We start from the raw sequence: 22,835 nt of genomic DNA on the forward strand, positions 1-22,835 counted from the left end.
AGGCAGGGGAGGGAAATTCATTTTCCCAAGGAGCCACATGGAAAACTTGGACTGTTGTGGAGGGCCACACCACTAAGCTTATAAATAATTTATATTGAGCATTTCAGCTTATTGGTGCGGCCCTCCAAAACAGTCCCAGTTTCTCATGTGACCCCTTGGGAAGACTAACTGCCCAGCCCTGTTCTAAGGGGACAAGTGGACCCAAATCAAGTTAGTAGGGATCAAGGGGGTTTGTGTTTTTTCTTTCATTTGTCACATATCAGTACGTACAGTGAACATATTCCCTGCTTTTGATTTTATATTTATGTGGCGTATAAAACATTTCTGCTAGTATTAACTGTACAGTGTGGCGTCAAACAGGATTAGAGAGCAGGAGAGAGATTATGCGGTGCCACGCTAAGCTTTTTACAACCATGCTTCGAGTCAGAGATGGATGACCTCCTGGACAAACAATGGGCTGCTGACTGGACCAGAAATCTCCCAGCTTTCATGGTTGGTATGGCAACTGAGCTCTGTCAATATGGAAGCGACCGTCATATCTGAGACAAGACTGAACAGAAGCGAGAGAGGATGTGCCTCCGAGCTGCGAAACCTGAGAAAGCTGGTTCCAGGCGCTTTGTGAACGTCTGCTCCGTGTGCTCCAATGTGAACTAATGAATAAATGACTGGGTGCCTAAGTTTCATGGATGAATCATTTAAGAACCATCTGGGGTTAAAGTGTGCACCCCACCTCCTTCTGCTGTTGGGTTTAAAAAGACAGATGTCCTGTATGTGTGTACTGCAGCTATCAAACACGCCAATCTATTTTCTGAGCTGCATGAAACACATGAAACCTCTGCAGCAAGGCCTATTCTCATTTGGAAATAATTCAATACACTTTCAATTCGATGCAATTCACTTTACCTAAATTTAATTCAGGTCAGTTTTTTTATATAACAGTAATTCAGAACAACAGTTATCTCGAGGCAGTTAAAGTAAAGACCTTGAAACATTTATAGACAAATCCAGTGATCCTTTATGAGTAACCACTTGATGACACTGTGGAGAAAAAAAAACAAACCAAAGAACTCCAGCATAACTTGTCTTAGAAATTGTGGTCGCTGGCCTTAACTTTGAAGAAAATACATGCTTTAATAATAAACACTCAGCAGGCTGGTTGGGCCAGGACAGAAATGAGCCAGAAATACCTGAGAAAGTCCCAGGGAAAGAAAGGATAGAGAGGACAAGGACCAACGAGAGAGGACACAAAGATAACTGTAATAGTAATGTGGAAATAGCATATGAGGCCTGAGTTATACCAGCATACCTAAGGGATCATCCAGGGTCATCTGAGCCAACCTAAACTATAACGTTTACCAAATAACACAGCTCTAAGCCTAAACTTGAAAGCAGAAAGGGTTTCTGGCTCCAAAAACCAAACTGGGAACTGGTTCCACATCAGAGGTGCCTCATAGCTGAAGGCTCCACCTCTTCTTATACTGTCAATACAGAGCATGTTGCTCTCCAGACAGAAAAATGATACCATTTATATTGCTTGAACTCTTGATAACATTAATATAATACTGAACTAGTAACACTCGGATCAGCTGCCTGTTATTTTTCACAAGACTCCAAAAGCTCGACACACTGCAGTGTTGTTAAACCAACCCAACAGGTCCTGCAGGACATGGGTGGGAAGACGTGATGTGTGTCACTACTGTTAGCATTACAAATGAATGGTGGGTATGCCTTGGGGGTTTTGGAACACTGTTAAGAAGACACACTGAAAAGGCAAACATTAACTTGTAATCTGGTTGGAAAGGACGTGAAATGGAGTAGCTTCTCAGTTATGTCTGCTTGTTTGGATGCTATTATAAAAACTATTAAGTTTATGAATGTCAGCACACGTGTTCTTAAAAAAAACGAGCCCTGTTTTTCTTGAGTAGGTTTAGCCTAAACAAAAGTAATTTTACTCCCACAAGAGTAATGTATAGGCTGTGCTAGCAAGTGCACTCCTTTTGAACAGGACAACCTTCCATCTCTCGTTGAATGGCCATTTACGTTGTTAATGAATCAGCTTCTCCAGAGGGGAATTAAACACCTATGTAAACTTTTGGTTTGCAGGAGGATAATGTGTGTAGAAGATGACATTCCTGTGTAAAAATGTGATCTAGTAAGTGAAGGTATGATATGATGGCATGATCAGAGGACAACTGGCCAAAGTGAAATTAATGAACCTCTCAAGCTCGATTACATTCTGAAAATAGCAGCAGCTTATTTTAACGAGATTGCTATGTGGGACTATGCTGTGGATGGGGATTGTAGCAGTTCAATAAAATCCACCTACTATCTATCTATCTATTGCTACCAAAGTATGCTGCTTTTCAGGGCCAGTATAATACTACAAACATTTGCTTAGCCAAATAATCTCATCTGCATTTGAAAAAGCTGGTTGCAAATACGGGCTTTGACTCTAAAAGCCTTGAAAGTCACTGAAATTATTAAAATGCATTTTTTTTACTCTTCAATGGTGGTTTAGACAGAAAAAAAATATACAGATAATTTTCCTTATATAAAATACTTTTCCCTAAAATAACTCCTCCCAGTAATTTCAAGACATCCTTATTTGGGACTAGAGCGTCTTGGGTGTATCTGCCATTCATTGAGAAGGCGTATGGTGGGTGACACTCTTAGCAATTAGCCAATCGGCTAATAGAGCTAGGGTAGTTTAGGCGGGGCTACGGAGGGAAATCCTGACACACACTGGCTAGCTGTTGGAGCTGGGGGCAGGGCTTGTAGACGGAAGTGTCTCCCGACTGGTCCAGCTGTCATCTAGAAGAGAGTGGAGACCATTTACACCGGCTGCATAGGAAATGCAGAAAAAGGAAAAAACGCTAAAATATGGCAACATCTAAACGATAAGGTCATGACGCCGAACTGAAGGTAGCTATGCCCGACATGTCGCCGCTTACACGCGTTTGTCGTTACGTTGGAGTAGGTGTCGAAATTGCGTCACGGTATTTCGGGATGTAGAAATGATGACAAGGATTGGTAGGCTGTGTGACATTGAACATACAGGACACGAAACAGACGAGGTCGTTTAAAGAGCCACACACCGGTTCCAACATGTCATTTCGCGAAAAACTCAGCCGTTTTTGACGCTGACGGAAATTCGAGGAGACGCTGCAGCGACCGAACTGGTTTATTGCTTTCTGGCTGCTGTGCCAGTATGCTACAACGTCTCTGCGGTTATCGGCTATTATCCTAGCCTAGCGGCTCGGTGAAGGGAACTACCCTAGATTCAGAACAGACTGGAGACGTCATCAACATTTTCCTGTATTTAAATGGTTGCTTATGGGGAGGTCATTGCTTGGGAAAGGGAGATTATTCGGTAGGTGTTCGTGGTGTTGGTCACCGTGACTCTTGAGCGTTCGCGGTTAGCCTGTAATGCATAAACGTACTTTAAAACTGACTGCATGATTAATGGGGCACATGGAAGGTGGCGGAGCAGCTGTTAGCTTGCTGCTAGCTGCGTAACGACCTTTTGGAGACGTCAGCTTCACAAGCATAGACTGTTAGCTACCTCCGCTTGTTTTTCCGTGGTTGCCTTCCTGCTTTAGTGTTATATTTCATCCGAGGCCTCCCATGGCCAAGCGAGTCAATGATTTAATCTCACTGATTGCATCACAAGACCAGGCAGGGTGCAGCCCAAGCACATCCACTGCGTTGGCAAGGCGTGTGCGTGTGTGCGCGTGTGTTTTTCTTCTTTTCTAGGTGCCACCTTAACTTGAGGTTTAACAGTCTTTTGAAATTTTGTCATACCTTTTCTCCCTCATTTTAGGATAAAGAAGACGGAGTAAGCCAAAAGTGAGCTTAAGATTTATTGGGTGTCCTAAATGGGGGACTACGGGTTTGGAGTTCTGGTGAAGAACGGCAGTGGCAACAAATCTACTTTTCCTGTAAGGATCCCTCCTCACCTGCAACCCCAGCACTCTCACCACCCTTCCAACCCCCCCAGCCCCCCTTCCTTTGTAAACAACACCTGCACCACCAATGGGGGAAGTGCTTGGCTGTTCCCTGCTGTAACCCCGCACACTAACATGCAAGATGAGATTCTGGAGTCAGAAAAGTCCAAGGCCTTGGACCTCCAGGATATGCAGGAGAAATCTCAGGTCCAGGCCCAGCCTCCGGTCCTGTCTCCAGGCCAGCAGGAGGCCGGGGGAGGCTTAGGAGAGCTTGAGGGAGCTCTACCTGATGATGGCTCCTTGGAGAAGGGTACTTTGGAGAGCAGTGCTGGCAAGGAGAAGCTGAGGATGGAGTCTCCAGTGCTAAGTGGCTTTGACTACCAGGACACCCTGGTAATGGGTACAAGCTGTGCACAATCCACTTCTTCCTCATCTTCTCTGACCAGCTTCAACAACTGGTCCCCTGCTGTCCCATCTACCCAGTCTCCTGTGGTTGGGGAAGACGTTGGAGGTTTCTTTGGTCCCACTGGCTCCAATGCTAATGGACCACATTTGCTGTTCCACAACTTCTCCCACCATGCTGGCCCTGGCTTTGGAGCAGGAGGCAATTTCTCCCCACAGATTGGACCAGTCTCCCAGCACCACCCTCCCACACCTCACCCCCAGCACTACCATCCCCAGGGACAAGGGGTTCCACAGCAGCACAGGCGCTCCCCAGCTAGCCCTCATCAACCCCAGCCTTCCTTCCCTCCACATCCCCATCGCACTGGACCATTTACACAGCTGCCCCACCTTGCTCCTACCCAGAGCAAACCTCCCTCCCCTTGGGGAAGCTACCAGAGCCCCTCCACTCCCACATCCACCTCGTGGAGCCCAGGTGGGTATGGTGGCTGGGGAGGTACACAGGGGATTCGAGATTACCGACGGGGTGTTGGCGGTGGGATGACGGGCCTGAACTCTATTTCGCCACTGAAGAAGTCCTTCCCTAACAATCAGGTAGACGGGGCTGCCATGATTCATCTCAGACTGTGAATATTCATAATAGATATTTGCATTTGCTGATGTAAAAGAGACTTGTCTTACAATTATTAACATTTTCTCCAGGTTCCTTTGCAAAAGTTCCCCAGAAATAGCTCTGGCATCAACCACAAGGGCTGGGTGGAGGACAGCATGAGCCGCAATGACAGTGTTTATCCTTTCCAGGTAGGCATACAGGCTGAAATAACACACAGGCTGTTGTTAAAGGGAATTACTCAATATCTAAATGAAGTAAGTTTAGTAGGTATTGTGAGAAATAACTAATAGATATAGACTGTGACTGTATATGTGCTTGTATTAGTCTGTATTTTTAACAAACTAATTAAGTATGTAATCCTGTCATATATGCTCGACTGTATCAAATGTAACAAATGAACCATTGAGCAAAACGGGAGACGTGACAGGCAAGTCAGCTAAACGGATGACTTGAAACTTATTGTGCGCTTATGTCTGAGATCTTATCTAGATCATTTGGTTAAAAGAGAGCAGTCTCATCATCTGGTTGATCACATGGGCTTCCTCCTGTCCTGATTTGAGATGTCTCATGCTCTGCTGCAGCTTTGAACACACACTGTATGCTTTTATATACAGTGACTCTCTTATGTATTCTTTATCACCATTTGTGTGTTGCTCACAGATTTTTCTTTGTTTTTGGAATGTTTAAAAATCCAATTCTCCTCAGTGTTGGTTAGAATTTGTATTGATTGTAATGTGGCAAAACCGAAAGTAGCGTTTATTTTTTTTTTTCCGGCTCACTTTATGTAGTGCATCTTCCTATCAGATACTATCAGATTCAGTGGAAAGATGTGACATTGCAAGCGAATGCAGATGATTTTGTAACATACTTTGTCTCCACTTTCTGTTTAGTGCTCTGTGCTGGATGTCACCACAGAGGGGAAAAATGCATTTTTATTTCTCCTTCTAATACTTGTTAGCATCATGGGTATCTCACAGCTCATACTGCTTTAGATAGTGATTTTTGGGAAGTGAGGAAGCTAATTGTTGTTTTCCCCCCTTTCAGCAGGAGAGAACACGGTCCTTTGATGGTTTCAGTATGCAATCTCTGGAGAACTCTCTGATTGACATTATGAGGGCTGAGCAGGATTCCTTAAAAGGTTGGTTCCCACACTAACAATAGTGAGGCCCAGCTAGATTTTCTCACTGCTGGCTGTAAATAAATGTATTCAGAAATCTGTGTTTATTCAACATGTAGGAATTTTTTCCATATCCCCTGCAGGACTTAAGTAGCAAAATGCATATGTAATTGCCTATGTTATGTTTGAATGTTTCTCTTGCAGGATTGTGTTTTGACGTTAATGGCACTACCCACAAATATTATTGAGCTTTATTAAATTTGTGCTTAGTGCAGGCAAACTGTTGCATTAGTAGATTTGGATATTATTGACCTTTCCAATATGGATGCCTATATGATTTCCTTCGGTTGCAGTCAGGCAGTCAAACCCCCCAAAAAAGTTCATGTAGCTTTTCCTGAACACTTTCCAACAACCTTAATGGAAAACATCAGGTCAAGGAAGGATGTGAGGGAAAATTAATAAGGACAACCATGGTGCCAAGATAATCAGAGTGCACTTTAGACTAGCCGTGCAATTATGCAACTATAATGAAGTCAATGTGGTTCTTCTATCGTGAAGCTAAAATCTTCCTAAAAAAGGTGGACTACAAAAACCCCATATCTGAAGATACTTCACCTTATGTGACACTGTCATTTCATGCAGGTTGTCCACCCTACATATAAAAACCCAGTTTAAATAATTTGGGGTCAAAGGTGGAACCACTGCTTGCTGTGGCTGTGGGTGGAGCTGCTGCAAGAAATTTAACACTGATTTACAAGTGTTGCTCATGGATTTTTGTCCAACATGATTTTTCTGTCCACTAAAATTACCCTGGCTCATGCTTCATAGTAGTGGGTGCTGTAGCCTGCCTAAAAGTTGGCTGGATCTAAAAAAGCAGCAAAGGAGAACTGGCTCAACACCAAAGCCTACTTTACTCACCCGTCATACCGATCGGGTGTTTTCATGAACCGTCAGAGCATTATCTCTTTCTTTTGTTAAAGATCCTTTCATGATTTATTCATTAATTTTTTTTGGGGGGGTGGGATAAACTTGAGGAGTAGCACCTTACCTTAAAGTTGTGAAAATTCCAACCAGTAAAAGACTATTTGACTGCAACCTTGCAACACCAAAAGAATTTCATGGCTCCTCGGCAGCCATTTTGGTAATTCCCTTGCGCAGTTATTGTGGGCTAAGAAGACCAGCTCAGACTAAGTGAATTAGATAACCATAAATGAACACTAGGGCACAAAGTCAAATCTGATTTTTACAAAGCCACATAAATGCCTTGGTGGTTTTCCCCAAACATGCATTAAAATCTAACCACGTACACTGTGAATGCAGTCTTCAGTCTCTCAGTGCAGAACATTGGTTTCGTAACTTAATAGAAGATAGGCAATCATATGCAGCATTTTTTTTCTACTGGAGTTTGTTTGATCTCAATGCAAACTCCCTTATTAATAAAACATCTACTTTTTGTCACCGTCAGTCAGAAGGGAACCATTTTGCATCACAGTCAGTTCTGTTAATGCTAATTTGATAGCGTGGATGCACATACCTTTTTTTTTTTTTTTTTTTTTTTTTTTTTTTTTTTTTTTTTTTTTTTTTTTTTTTTTTTTGAACCTCGTCTTTGATCTTTTATAAAGTCATACATGCCATTTTTAATGAGGATGTTTTCCATCTCTTAATTTTGAAACCGGCTTCTTGGCAATCAAAATCGTATTCCTGCGGTCATAGTCATAGAGGTGAAACAAAGTGGTTTAACACACATTTCTGGCCTCATTTCAGTGTATATTGCACCAAGATGCACATTTAATTTACTTGTACTGACAACATGAATTGCATTTGTGGCCCTTTCTAAATTTTTATACTAAATGCTGTCATTTTCCTTTTCCTGAACATGAAGAACACCCCCTCATCACTTCAGCTATTTAGACATGAGAGAGGGGAATTAGTAGAATTCCTGCTCCATTTGGGAATCATTTCATGGCTTTATTTTGTAAAGCCGCTCCTGTTTTTGTCATTCAGGAAACTTCACCTTTCACTAGGGTGGACATTCACCTCTGCCATTGAATGATATGTAAATGATATGCAAACAAAAATGCAATACTTCAGCTGAAGTCAGGACACTATTGTCTGCTATGCTAAGATAAAAAAAAAAAAAATTGTTTCTTAAAATTGGAGTCCAGACCTTCACAGCTAATTGTAAATAGTTGATAGAAATTTTCTATATATTTGTTTATCCTGTGACATTTTTCTAAAAGCAATTTAAGAGTGTCTTGTTTTGTTTTACATGCAGCAAGAAGTTATGGGAGAAGACGAGGTAAAGCTTGTTAATGTCATATGTCTATGTTGTTTTGATTTCTTTGATGTGATTTTAAAGAGCATCAGTTGCCTCTGACATGATCACTTTGTTTTTCCCTCTGTTTGTCTGCATCACTGATTATTCTGTCTTCACTGCTTGAGATCCTTTTTTCCTCTTCAGGGAGTTTACACCTTTGCAGACTATCCATCAAGAACTAGTATTAATAGTAATCCTAATTTTATTGTGGGATAAGAAGTGGCAGTCGTCCCTTTTTCTATTTCTTGTTATTGAATTTATTTGGATTAATTGTGATTGGAAGTTAAAATGTGTTAATTAGATCCTCTCGATTAGGTCATTCGTCTTTGTTCCCCATGGAGGATGAGCGCTCTTTTGGAGATGATGAGTCAGGTGACCAGGGGCTTGCTGGCCTCGGTCCAGGCCACTGCTTTGCATCCCTTAATGGTGAGCGTGTGGAGCGATATTCGCGCAAGGTGTTTGTTGGAGGACTGCCCCCAGACATAGATGAAGGTGAGTCACGTTAAACCTGAAGGGGGTGCTTGACTAACTGCAGTTTTTACAATAATGAAATATAAATGACTTTTTTTGTGGTTTCATGTGTTTTATGGCATTTCTAGATTGAAGTGATATATTTACACGTTATATTTCAGTTACTGTATCAATGGCTTGCTGTGCCATGGTAGTGATATGCAGCGCAATTTTAAATAGGTTTGCTGATGTGCTTGTTGAGTAACAGTTCTTTCTTCTTTTTGTTTTCTAGATGAAATCACTGCCAGTTTCCGTCGGTTTGGTCATCTTTTCGTGGACTGGCCCCATAAGGCAGAAAGCAAGTCCTATTTTCCACCCAAAGGTGCGTCAAAAAAGTTTAATTTGATATTTTGTGCCGTTCAAATTAAAAATTATTTTCTGGTGAGCACTCATTGTTCCGAATGCCCAATATTTCCAGGATATGCATTCCTGCTGTTTCAAGATGAGAGCTCTGTTCAGGCCCTGATTGATGCCTGCATTCAGGAGGATGGCAAGCTTTACCTGTGTGTCTCCAGCCCCACTATCAAAGACAAACCGGTGAGTTTTAGCATTAAAGCTGCATCCACACAAGAAGTCACTTGCAATCATGTGGATCGCACATGTGTCGATGCCAAACGTGCAGGACCTGACAATCTTTCCTCAACTTCCAGACTGAAGAATATTACTGACTCTGCAATAAGAGCCTGTAAAGTCTGCAAGTGACCAGCCAGCAACTTCAAAGTTGTGAAACAAGCGAATCACTTCCAGCGTAGATGCAGTGGGCTTTTTGTGTCTGTCCTCATTACAAAAGAGGACAAATGTTTTGCATTCTGCTGTGTGCTGCATTTAGCATACAAGAGGCTTCTTATAAAAAGCCCCTGCCGCAACTGACAAGACTATTCAGACTGTGATAATACACATTACATAAGCACCAAGGCCTTAAAATTATCAGTCCTAAACGTATCTTGGTCAGAAACAAGTAGGACACAGGAGAAATTATGTATTTTAAATTTTGTAGGTCCAGATCCGGCCCTGGAATTTAAATGATAGTGACTTTGTAATGGATGGTTCTCAGCCATTGGACCCAAGGAAGACTATCTTTGTAGGAGGTGTCCCTCGTCCCCTGCGTGCAGGTATACATTTGAAGTGACTAATAAATGTATCAAGCTTCTGAGATTCAAACTGTTAAAATCACTCTAAGTTTCATTGCTATTCCAGTTGAGCTTGCCATGATCATGGACCGTCTGTATGGGGGAGTGTGTTATGCTGGGATCGACACAGATCCTGAACTGAAGTATCCAAAAGGGGCAGGGCGAGTGGCCTTCTCCAATCAGCAAAGCTACATTGCAGCCATTAGTGCCCGATTTGTTCAACTGCAGCACGGGGAGATTGATAAACGGGTTAGTTGATCCGATTCTAGCTCCATATTCACAATCCTGAAAATGTAGATGGTATGTTTCAAAAATATAAATTTCCCACTTACCAAACATGTCGCATGAATTCGAATCGTTCTCAGACTCCATTTAAGCACATTTTACACTCTCTTGTCCCAGGTGGAAGTGAAGCCATACGTCCTGGATGACCAGCTGTGCGATGAGTGCCAGGGCACTCGCTGCGGGGGGAAGTTTGCTCCTTTCTTCTGCGCCAATGTGACCTGTCTGCAGTACTACTGTGAGTACTGCTGGGCAGCAATCCACTCCCGGGCCGGCCGCGAGTTCCACAAGCCGCTGGTGAAGGAAGGAGGGGACCGACCACGACACATCTCCTTCCGCTGGAACTGAGGCGAGAGACCTGGGAGGGACTGAGAGAAAGGGGTAGTTAAGGGCGGGGTATGGGCTTTGATGAAAAATAAATGCACTTTTCTTTTAAGTTGAGAAAAAAATGGTAATATTGATAATTTATTTTTATTTTTTTATTTTTTTTAAACTTGGGCCCACAAAAAGTAAATGCTAAGAAGAGTGAAATCCCATTTATGTTTTGACTTTCAGTGTGCATGAGCATATGGATGCATTAGATTTGGATTTGTTTTTTGTTGACTTGACTATATTTTTTTTTTTTTCCTTTTTTTCATATTAGCTGGCAAAGCTGCTTACATTTGTTGATGAGAGTAACATAAAATTTAAGTGAGGTTCATCACACCTAAATCAGTATACTAACTATGGAAGTTGAGTTTAGGAAGGGTGCATTTTCTTACTTTTTGCTTGCAGGATTAGAGAACAACTGTACAATTTACCAAAGGATTAATGTAAATGGTTGAGGTGAACAGTGGTGGAACTCTGTTTCAGATGGATGGATGGATGATTGAATTTTCCAAGCAGCTCAGCGTATAGCATCTGGCCACGTCACAAAAGAGAAAAAATAAATAAATAAAAATCTCCCCCTCAGTTAAGTACACATAATTAAGATTGTCAGCATGAGTTTTCAGGTCTTGGTTTAAAAGTCAACACTTTGTAACCAGAAAGGGCAAACCAAAGATTGGCCTAAACACATCACCTAAAACAGTCATCGATCTGAGGGTAGTCAGGATAACGTTCTCGTACAGTGGAGGAATGGCTGGAGTTTTGGTTTGTGAGTTTCAGCTAACAAAGACACAGCCCTCAGGGCTCAGGTATTGGCAGTAGTATTTACTCACTTTATATTGTCAGGGATATTAGCACTGGAAGCTAACATGCTAATGTAGTACAAACTAATGGGAATGCACAGTCCAGTCTCCCTGAGTTGTCCTCATGGTGTACCACTGCACGCTCTACCGTGACTGGAGCTTCTCTCACAAGTGTTGTGGTTGGATATGGTAGTAGCTAGAATTTGCTGTCACAGAGATAAAGATATTATTTTATACATGGCCTGCTGATTTTTGTACAGTGTTTTATAGCTGATTATTTTGTCATGAACATATATACATTTATTATGCACTACTTTTCTAAATATTTTTTTCAATAGTCATTTTAGGCACATTTTTCACAGATGGGAGAACTCCTTTTGCAATACCTCATTTTTTTCACTTGGTGAAAAATAATTTTGTACCTTTGTTACTAAGAGATCTGCATTTATGGTAAACTTAATTTAACAAAAAAGAATGATATTAATATAATTTTCAATTAGCTTTTATATATTTAAGTGCTGGTAAATCTGAAAATTGTCTGGTGCATTGGTGTGATTCTGTAGATTTAAAAAAACAAAACAACAAAAAAACCAACAAAAAAAAAATATAAAGCTATCATTAGCCAGTCATATATGGATTCTCCTCTGTCCTAATAAACATCATTACAGGATCCTAAGGCATGGCAAGACCTTTCTAAACTGATTTTGATAGTCTTGAAAATGCATATAATCTGATATTTTGCTCCTAGGTGTAGTCCCTAAGATTATCATTAGGGTAAATGTTTTGGCTTTGGTCAATGTGAAATCTTCCCTTCTATCACCGGAGTGGATATCAGCTGTTTGACTATTTAGATCCTCTTTCTGGGACTGCCTGTGAGTTCTACTTATTCTTGGCATGCATAAGAAATAAAATGACTAGTGATAATGCAGGACCTAATGTAATGCACTAGATCTCCTTCCTTTTTTTTTTTTCTTTCTCTTTGACTTTCTTTATTTCTCTTTGAGATTGCCTCTCTTGTAGCCTCTTTACATGATGGAGTCTGCCTTCCTTTACACAGACGTGATGTTTATGCAATCTACACGGTGACAACACTTTAGGTCTTTTTTTTTTTTTTTTTTTTTTTTTTTTGTAACATAGAGGACACTCAGTAGGACATAGGTGAGGAGACTTGATCACTTTGACCCCCTTTGTGATGTGGCATGCTTTGGGACATAACCTGAATGTGATTTAATGTTGCAAGTTAACTTTGAGCCATTATGTGCAATACTTATTCTTTCCAGAAACAGTTCTCCGCAGTGTAAGTCATTCAGTCCATATAAACCATGCAGTCATTTACACACCTTTGTTTCCTGTTGTTCATGCTGATGTCTGCAAAAGAAGAAAAAAAAATAATTTATACCTGAATTTATTTTTAAACATTAGTTTTGTGCTTATTAACATATTTTGCTACAACCATGCTACTGTGATTGGAAACATTGTATATACTAAGTCGATAATGTATTTACCGTTTGCTATAGTTTCAATTGAAATGAATTGCTATCATTTTGATCAGTTTGGGTTTTTTTTTTTTTTTTTTTTTTCCATATTTTTTGGGGTGATGTGTTCAACTCGTTGACGTGTCTAGTTTTTCTAATTGCTGTATTTGTGCTCCACATTTTCACATGGGAAAAAAATGATTGTCTGTTAGTATTACTTGATTGCAAAATTTCAATAGTTTTTAATTGAATGCTGGGAAGGTTATATTTATTAACTTTTTTTTTTTTTTTTTTTTTTTTTTTTTTTTACCTGATATCATTTTGATTTTTTAAGTCATTTCACATTTATATGTAAGTTCCAATTTTTATATTTTCTCGATTAATTTGCGCTACAATACAGACGTCAGTTTTTATAGTTGGTTTGTAGTACTGAAGTAAAACAAAGATCTAATGTCATATATTCATTTGCTGCCAACTGTTTGTAACTGTATGCATACATTTGAAGTATTTGTAATGTGAGATGTTGAACGAATAAAAACGCTGTGAGGAAGAATCTGTCCAACGTAGTTTTGTTTTGTGTGTTTGTTAACGGGAAATTCTCTATTAAACTGGAACTGCGTATCTATTGCCGTTGTTGTGACAGGGTGTTTTTTGGTTGTTGGTTTTTTTTTTTTTTTTTTTTTTTTTTTTTTTTAATCATTCTTTGTGGTCCTTAAGATTATTTTACATAGCAACAAATGACAGACAGCATTCAGACAGCAATTCATGGGATGCCAAACAAGCTCCTCAAGTATGACCAAAAGATCTTCTGGGTTTGTGATGCAAGGATCCTCTATGAAATATTTGAAATGGTTTACAGGGACGCAAACGGGAGAAGAAATTCAAAAAAAAATCTGAAGGAAAACATTGTCCAGTAGATTCAGAAACACAAGACGCAACATCACTACAGTTAACTTTCTCTCCAGTGTGCCTAAGGCAGACATCGTTCCTCTGACAAAACCTTCTGAGTCCTGGTTTACAGCACAGAGACTTACCATGGTCAGCAAGAAAGGAATGGCTGTTGTACTCCTGAACATGATGTATCAAAATTAAATTGTTAATAAAAATACCAGAAAGGGGGGAACAACCTCCACAATTGATCACTTTCTATAAGACCAAAGGAGGTGTAGATACTATGGTCCAGATGGCACATCTGCCATTCTAAAACTTAGAGGTGGCCCATGGTTCTGTGGCACAACTTGACATTTCCACCTTGAATGCTTACACCCTGAAGTCAAGAATGGTATCATGAATCCATGACAGGTCTTTCTCACTGAGCTCTCAAACGAGCTTGCCACACCACACACATGTATACTCTAACACACAAAATGGATTTTGGCATCGTTCTATCGGTGTTGTGTACTTTTTTTTCCTTTTCCAATTTTAAAAATGTTAAAGTAAAAAATACAAAATATTTCAAACATTCAAATCATTGTTGCGTGGACCAAAATGATACAAATGACTATTCTTAACTAAAATGACAAAAGCGGCATAAAAACATGCTTTAACACGGGTCATTTTGGACTCACTTATGGAATAAGTGTAGGGTTAATTCAAGAGATAATCTGGCTATTTTCGGCATCCACATTTTTTGAACAACAGTGCCACCTGCTGGTCGTTACAAGCACAATACAAAAAAAGGCAGCGTAAACGCAAAGAGTCATCCGTCAAGTCTGAGAAGGTGTGAAAAAGAGAGATGCGGCCAGTCAAGACTGTTTATGTCCCCCAGTTTGGGTCACAGCAGAGCTCGAGTCAAAGAACTGAATCGGATAAGACAGAGTCCCTTTCTCAGACCCCGAGGGAGAAGAGTGGGAAGAAGCACCGCAAAGACAAACGCGCAAAGCCTCGGTCCATCTTGAAAGTAAAAATACCCAGACTCACCAGGCACAGTTTGCTTGGAAAAGTGACAAAGGACAATAAAACGCCGGCAAGGTCGATGTTGGAGCCTGCACTAAATGATACCAAGGCAGCAATGAACCAAGGAGCAGAAAGGCAGTGCAGTATTTTGGGTAACTTTAGCTAATAAGCTAACTATGTAGCTTTATTAAAGCTGAAGAGTTAAGTGAGCTGTTGCTAGCTTAAAAAGGTCTTGTGATTTCCTGTAATCCCCCCCAAAATTAGTATAAAAAATAAGTTATAAATGACTTGTTGGCCTATAATCTGTGAAAAACGTCTCTCATAAATAATAATGATGGTAAATAATTTGGAGCCAGAAAGAATATTCCTGCCACAGTATACAGTACAGGTACAATAATGCAGTCATAAAGATACTTACAACACAGGTAATGTACGTCTGTGTGTTTATGCATATATAGATAGATATACAGTACCCCTTTCTAAATAATGTTGACTACAGCCTACTTACCAATACAAGTAAATAGGTTACATATAAAACATATATTTACAACCATGCATGCATAGTCAACTCATAGAGAAAAGACATTTTCTTTGGGTGCAGAAGTAGATCAGTGAGCTCACCACACACTAGGACAATTGAGTCTAAGTGTGCCATGTGTAACATTTGTTTTGCAATTTTCAAGTAGGGCCATGCTTTAAAACTAGCTGCGCAAGCTGCTGAATGATCTTCCCAAAGTCCGGCCTGCCCATCCATTTCACTGTCCTCTTCACTCAGTTGCTGCAGAAACACTTAACTACTGTAAACCAAAAACCTAATTTGAGTTTGCACTGCAAAAGCCTGTCGGTCATGTGGTTTGTATTTTTCAGTGCCAAATTGTATGAATTAGTGTAACCTACAGTTGAAAGTTTCTGTACAATTTAGCTAAGGGCCACAGTGACTTGACTGTGTGGGCTTGGACCTCCAAGACCTGTGCATGACACTGACGCTGCTCTGGACTGAACAGAAATAAGCATGCTCACCGCACACACTCACATTCACCCCTCTTTTCTTTGGTGGCTGTGTTTATGTCTTGTGCTCTCTAAATGTCCTAATTCATGCGATGTTCAAAATATAGTTTAAAAAAATATAAAAGACAGCACTGAGCGATGAGTGAATGGCAAAAGAAATATGAGTACAGTATATTTATAGTTGTTTTTGGCTTTCACCAGTATTAATCAGTGTTCCTTAACACAAGTGTTAAAAAACTTAAAACTGTATTTTTTTACAAAATGTTTTTGTTTACTTCATAAATACTGATCAATTTCAGTAATTTTTAGTATTTTTCTGTTAGCTGCTTCCATTATTAAGTGTTTTGTATGAAGCTTGCATTCAGTTAAAGGTCTTTGAGTGTGTTTGAGTGTTAGTGTTGTTTACATAACTCTATTGAGCTTTTTGCTGTTATGTCCATCCCCAGGACCAGCTCATTTCACATTGGCCTCCTTTATATCAAGCTGGCGAAATTATAACCTAATCAGTTTAGGAATGAATCAACCTAAACTGAAACTAAAAGTCTAACACAAAGCCAGTGTTCTTTTAGTGTCAGGCCCTAGGCTGGATAAATGGGGATGGTTGCATCAGGAATGGCATCTGACGTAAAATCATGGCCAAGTCAAACATGATGATCATATGTGTAAGTTATGGTGGATGAGTTTAAATGGGATCAACCATCCAAAGCAAGGGACAGTTCACAAGTGAGGTGAGGAAGCGAGTGCAGGCAGGGTAGAGCAATTGGAGATAGGTGTCAGTGATTTGTGACAGAAGGATAGCACAAAGAGTGAAAGGGAAGGTTTACAAGATGGTAGTGAGACAGTTTGTAGATGGTGGAAATAAGTACATAAGAAGGACACCTCAGTTTGAGCAGTTTGGAGACAAAGAGAGAGGCGAGGCTGAGATGGCTTGGACATATGCAGAGGAGGGATAATAGATATACTGGACAAAGAAGGTTGAATATGGAGCTGCCTGGCGGGAGGAAAAAGTTAACTCAGACCAGGTTCATGGATGTAGTGAAGAAGGATATGCAGATGGTTGGTTTGACAGAGGAGGATGTTTGAGATAGGGTGAGATGCATGCAGATGATCTGCAGTGGCGATTTCTAACGAGAGTAGCTGTAAGAAGAAGTACAAAAGGAAAAAAGAAAAAAAAAAGCCTAATATTCATATTGTTTGTCGTTGTTGTGGTCAGGTGCTGACACTGCATTTGGAGATGGAGATGTTTTCTTTTTCTCCCAAAGATCCAGCGGCAAAGCAACAAACGAGAAAGAAAAGGTAGGTGGTGTGCAAAGTGTGCAGCAGAAAAATGGTAACATTGTGTACCAAGCAAGATTATATAGTTAAAATTGATATAATTTTAAATAGCTTGGGGTTTAATGGCAAATAAAAAATTGTGTTCTGTCAGGCTCACTGTATATTGAAAACCTCTTTATGTTTGACTTTGTAATTTAACTTTAGCGTGACTGATCTTTTCTTAAACTCTAACTTTCAAAAGTTAAATAAAGGCTCAAACTGTGCATCAGGACTTCTAAACAGGCATGCAGTTACAGTAAAAAGTTTGTGAACCCTTTGAATTTTTCTCTCTTGTTGCAAAAATATGACTGAAAACATTACCGCATGTTCGGCTTCCTTTTAGAAAGTCCAACACATTCTTACACTCCCTAATATAACTGCCCTGTTACAACAGACCACCAAACCAAGGTGTTATACATTTTATGTTTTATATTATTTTACTTCTAATTACAACAAACACTGTAAAACACAGCACGAGGGTAAAACTGCACCCCTGCCATCTTCAGTATTTCTTATGTACAGATATCAAGAACCTTCACCTTCCAGCTCGTATAGATCTGGAAAAAATAAATATGGCTAATTATAGAGAACATCACATTAAGAAGATGACTAAGCAAAAAAGCGTCTCAATAATTTCAAGAAGTTACATTTTATTCTAAATGGTTCACAGAACATCTTCTGACTGCACTGCTGTTGGACCTTTTTTCTTGCAGATGGTGGAATTATTAACATTATTAGCCACAGGCTTCACAAAACTTCTTGGTTCAGTTAAATTTTATTTATATAGCACCAAGTCACAACAACAGTCACCTTGAAGCACTTTATATTGTAGGGCAAAGACTACAATAATGCAGAGAAAACCTCAACAATCAAATGACCCCCTATGAGGAAACTCTTGGTGACCTTGGCAAGGAAAAACTCCCTTTTGACAGGAAGAAACCTCCAGCAGAACCACCCATCTGCTGCGACAGGTTGGGAGTGAGGGAAGGAAGACAGGACAAAAAAACAAATGATTCTTTTCGCCAATTGCGAGTTGTTAAGATCACTTAATGTCTTTGTTATTCAAATAAAATCATTTACACCCGGTTGTGGTCCTGTTGATAGGACACCTGCCTTTAATGTACTTCCAAATTTACAGTCAGTATTTGAGGGTCATGTACTTCTGCTTGTCACAGAAATTAATTCAGAAATCTGATGTTTTGGGTCATATTTATGCAGAATTATAAATATGGCTCACCAAAAGCTATATATGTATTTTGTGTCCTCTAGACCCACGAATAAGGCAAGATCTATTTACACCATTTCTCTTTTCCTTTTCCTGTGAATTTTTTCCCCTTCACTGGATAGGCGAAGCAATTTGTCCTCAGAACCATCTCCAAGATGTTGGAGGAGAATCAGATTATCAGACAGCGACTGAAAGCTCTCACTAAGGCCAAATGAGTCTGCAAGGATCATAGTGGCCCACAAACATAGTAGGCAACTTGTTAGTACTCAGCACAAGTGTTTCTTTAAATCTCTGTTCTCATCAGTTGCCACATTTACTTTGTTAAGCATGGAGTGTGTGTTAGAAGTGGTGTTAAAGGTCAGGTTGCTGGATCTTGAAGCAGTTTGCATAGAAATGTATTTTTCAGAGAGAACCACCGTTTACTGTGTTTAGCTGAAACCGTTATCTTATTAAATGGGTCAGTGAAATAATTGTGCAGAAGTCTTCTTTCAGATGCCTGGTAATTATACTTTCACTTTACAGCTTTTACAGCCCATTGTTAGTTTAGACCTGGGTTGTCAATCATAAGGCCCCGGGGGCAGCAAAGAGATTAGTTTTTAAACCTTTAATTGTAGTTTACAGCTTTTTATACTGATAAAGACCTCCCCAATGCCCATTCATGCTTTCGTACTGCAGCAAAGTAGTTAAGTAATCGATGAACAACTAAATGACAGATCAAGTTCCAGTTTTTCACTGATGCATCTTATGGTCAAAAAAGTGGAGCACCTACTACTCCACTTTTTTTGACCTATTACTACTACTACTACTGCTGCTATGTCTACTACTATGTTAAAAAAAATCAGTAAATTAAGAAAAACTTTATGTTTTATAAATACAGGACAGGGTTGGCAGTGAGCTACCAGAACTTTTTCTGTAATTTTACACATTTATCATGTAGAAAAAGTGACACAATATGTTAAAATTGCACTTATTTTTCTTATATGAAGACATCTCAGGTGTTAAATATTTAGTAAAATGTCATTCAGTGGTCTGACCAATTTAAGATCAAAGCGTGCCGGAATATAAAAGGAGCTCCCTGCTTTAGACCATCGGGAATCTGCCTTATATTAATATAATATAATAGACAAAAATGCTGTGTTATACCTCAGACTTTGAATTTAGGTATTTTCAGTCCTTTGGCACAGGTGTATGAAATCAAATACAGTCATGCAGTCTGTTTTTAGAAACATCCTTCCCTCTATCCATTCTCTTCCGCTTATCCTTATCAGGGTCGTGGGGGTGCTGGAGCCTATCCCAGCTGTAGGGTGAGAGGTGGGGTACACCCTGCACAGGTCTCCAGTTTGTCGCAGGGCTATTTCTTCCCTCCTACATATTCCACTGTTAAGTGTAAGTGGTATTTTTACAAAGCGGAAGTGTTTAGGAACCAAAGCAACTCAGCCAAAGTGGCAGAACATGTAAATTTACACAGCCGAGTTACTGAGTGCTGAGTCAAGGTGGATGAAAGTTGTCAAAACTCTGCTGATATTAGTATAAGCAGAAAATACACTTGGAGCTTCATGGCATGGGTTTGCAATGAGCAGCTTCTCTCTATGTAATGTTTAGGTGCTCCACTTTTTTGACCATAAGATGCATCAATATCATATATTGTTTATCCCCCTCAGTTACATCAAGTAGAGCATCTAATTGTATATATTTTATTGACTAGATGTTAACTGAGTCTACATAACATGACAGCGCCTTTAACAGGGCTCCAGACTAACTTTTTGCCACGGTTGCACTGTGCGCCTGTGTTTTCTTAGGTGCACCCAAATTTTTCAACCACATCGCTTGACCCCGCAGTTTTACATGTTCACTTTTTTTTCTTTAAAAAAGATATCAAAGTTGATGATCCCAACTTCATCCATGGTCCAGGATGTTGCAGGAATTACCTTTATCCACCAGAGGGCACCACCACCTCTCATATTATTTTTTGTTGGTCTTGGTTTTCAGTTATTCAGCAGCAACAATTTTATAACCAAACCAGGAAACCTTATAAATGTTTAAGTTGCTTGTATTTGGGACACTCAAAAAAGGGAAATTGGGTGGTTATTAAATTTATAAGAGTCTAACTTGTAATTTGAACAAAATCAGAATATATATCCATGGTGAACGCAATTAAATCATGTATAATGTGCATGCAATTCAACAACTTAACACTTGTTAAATATATTCTTGTTTAAATGACATGATACAATCTAGCAAGAGTGGTTAGTTGCCTGGTTTCGTGATATCACAAGATCATACGAGATTTCGAACCGCAGGAAAATCACTGGGGTTATAAGAGGCAGAAAAGCATACACACACCACATGTATGCTATTGCTATTTATTGTGGTTTAACCTGTTTAAGGACAAAATTGTAAAAAAAAAAAAATTCTCTAAGCCTTGTTACAGCTTTTCTACTGTTTTTATGATAAGTATGGAGTTAGCACTCTTGTCTCACAGCAAGAAGCTCCTGAGTTTGAATCCACCAAAGGCCAGGTTCTCCCCGTGTTTGTGTGGGTTCTCTCTGGTTACTATGGTTTTCTTCCACAGTCCAAGACATGCAGTTTGTGGGGTTAGGTCAATTGGTGATTCTAGATTAGTCATAAGTGTAAACGTCAATGCAAATGATTGTCCGTCTCTCTGTTACCCTTGCGATAGGCTGGTGACCTGTCCAGGGTGTACCCCACCTGCCGTCCTACAACAGCTCGGATAGGCTCCAACCCCCCAGATTTAATGTGAGAAAATGACAAGCGGGAGGGATCAATGGAGTGACAACTATGTGAAATTTGTTATAAATCTATTCAACTGGAGGAAAAAAAGGATGCATATGACAAGTTTCATGTTAAGCAGACTCTAGACTTTGTCAAGCACTCCAAAAAATAACTCTTTTTAACTCTAATGTGTGAACTTAAAATAATCATGGAAAGGATTTCCATGTTAATAAATGGCTTTCTGTTAGCACTAATTACTTTTGTTGGGCTAACGTGGCTTGTGTTTTGCTTGAGAGGGTGTTTTTGCTCAGACTAAGAATTTGCTTGTAACGTGTGTTAAAAGCTTCAAATTTTAGAGCACAAAAATTTTAAATTGTATTCACTGTAATTTTTGATTCATTGGTATAAAGTAACATTTTTTCATTAGTAGAAATAGGAAAAAATAAGAATTTTATTAATTGTATTGACCTCTTCTGGTTCCCCACAGGTTTCAATGTTGAACTTAGAACCAAAAGTTTCAAGGTGATTCTTTTTGACAGAATTGATATTAGTATATCAACTTGAGAGGCATGTGGCAGTGATTATTTTAAGTGTAATATAATTGCTGTTAAACCATGGAGTCGCACAATTTAATTCAAATTGTTCCGCAGTTTCTTAATGTTTTGATTGATGAGCCTCATTGCCTCTGTGTTCAGAGGTCATTTGTTTCGCCCTTTTTTCCCTCAGCACAAGGCAGGGCAGCCGTGTCAGCAATCTCAGCAAGAGTTCAACAAAGTTGTGTCTCTTCAGGCATAGCATGGGCTAAAAAATACAGCTCTTAATGTCTTAACGTGATGTTGCATCTGGCACAAATGTTTACACAGTAGATTTTTACCTATGTTGCTGTATTACCTTGAAATTAAATGGTGAAGGTCTGAATGCAAAGTGCACATCGGTAGGTTAAACTGGTATACATTCAATAACGTCTCAGCTGCCAAACTATAGAACATATGCACTCAAACATGTGTCTCTCAGACCAACAGCCTGTCATTTTAAACAAGTCTGATGACAAGGTAGGCCTTTCAAAGTAAATGCTTTTTTTTCTGAAGACCCCACAACAAAAACTGCACAATTTTTGTACATTAAAGTCCCAATTGACAGGATCATAACTGTGTAAGGTTTAAAAGAATGTAGCTTGAAAACACGATTTAGGCACAAGTCTACAAAAAAGACGCCTAACTTGTTTACATAACCTCTGTTCATAATTTGATGTGCTCTGTAGTAAATAGAGCCCGTGGTTTTGAACATAGTAAACAGGCAGTTTATTGAGGGTGTTCTTAAAGCATGGAGGATAAATGTGCGTTGGGGTGGTATAGAGGCCTTCAGGCAATCAGAGCTGCGGTCTGCAAGGAGACTGGCAGACTGGCAGCTGTACCTCCAGACAGTGCTGCCAAGCCTGTTGATCACTGGTTAGCCGCATTGTTTACATGGTCAGAGGCGTTGGAATGTCAGTCCACTTCAAAACCAGCGCTTTTCTTTTATTTCAGGATATAATGTCGTTTAGTACAGCTAAAAACATTACAGGGAAATCATTCACAAGTGGATACAAGTGCCCAAAGTAGCATATTTACTATGATTACTAACCTTTAGTCTCCTGAAAACTCAAGATAGTGGGCATTTTCAAGATGGCTTTATTTATTTTTCAAACTAGAGTTGCCATT

The 22,835-nt window shown here is 39.7% G+C and overlaps 1 protein-coding gene across 6 annotated transcripts; it reads left to right on the top strand.

Moving 5' to 3' along the window:
* The first annotated feature begins 2,759 nt into the window (after nucleotides 1-2,759).
* On the top strand, nucleotides 2,760-13,525 carry LOC116324593 (cytoplasmic polyadenylation element-binding protein 4-like). 6 transcript variants are annotated; one of them, XM_031745271.2, is made up of 11 exons: nucleotides 2,760-2,922; nucleotides 3,821-4,940; nucleotides 5,049-5,147; nucleotides 6,007-6,097; nucleotides 8,352-8,375; nucleotides 8,709-8,885; nucleotides 9,136-9,225; nucleotides 9,322-9,440; nucleotides 9,901-10,015; nucleotides 10,101-10,282; nucleotides 10,436-13,525. In XM_031745271.2, the coding sequence occupies exons 2-11, from the start codon at nucleotides 3,876-3,878 to the stop codon at nucleotides 10,661-10,663; spliced, it is 2,190 nt and encodes a 729-aa protein (XP_031601131.1). In that variant the 5' UTR covers nucleotides 2,760-2,922; nucleotides 3,821-3,875; the 3' UTR covers nucleotides 10,664-13,525. The 6 variants fall into 6 exon arrangements, with proteins under 6 accessions (XP_031601131.1, XP_031601132.1, XP_031601133.1 ...); XM_031745270.2 differs by having other exon boundaries at nucleotides 2,761-2,922; nucleotides 6,004-6,097; XM_039616324.1 differs by lacking the exon at nucleotides 2,760-2,922 and adding an exon at nucleotides 2,968-3,030 and having other exon boundaries at nucleotides 6,004-6,097.
* The last annotated feature ends 9,310 nt before the right edge of the window (nucleotides 13,526-22,835 follow it).

This window comes from Oreochromis aureus, linkage group 2 (genome assembly GCF_013358895.1).
Source record: "Oreochromis aureus strain Israel breed Guangdong linkage group 2, ZZ_aureus, whole genome shotgun sequence".
NCBI lineage: Eukaryota > Metazoa > Chordata > Actinopteri > Cichliformes > Cichlidae > Oreochromis > Oreochromis aureus.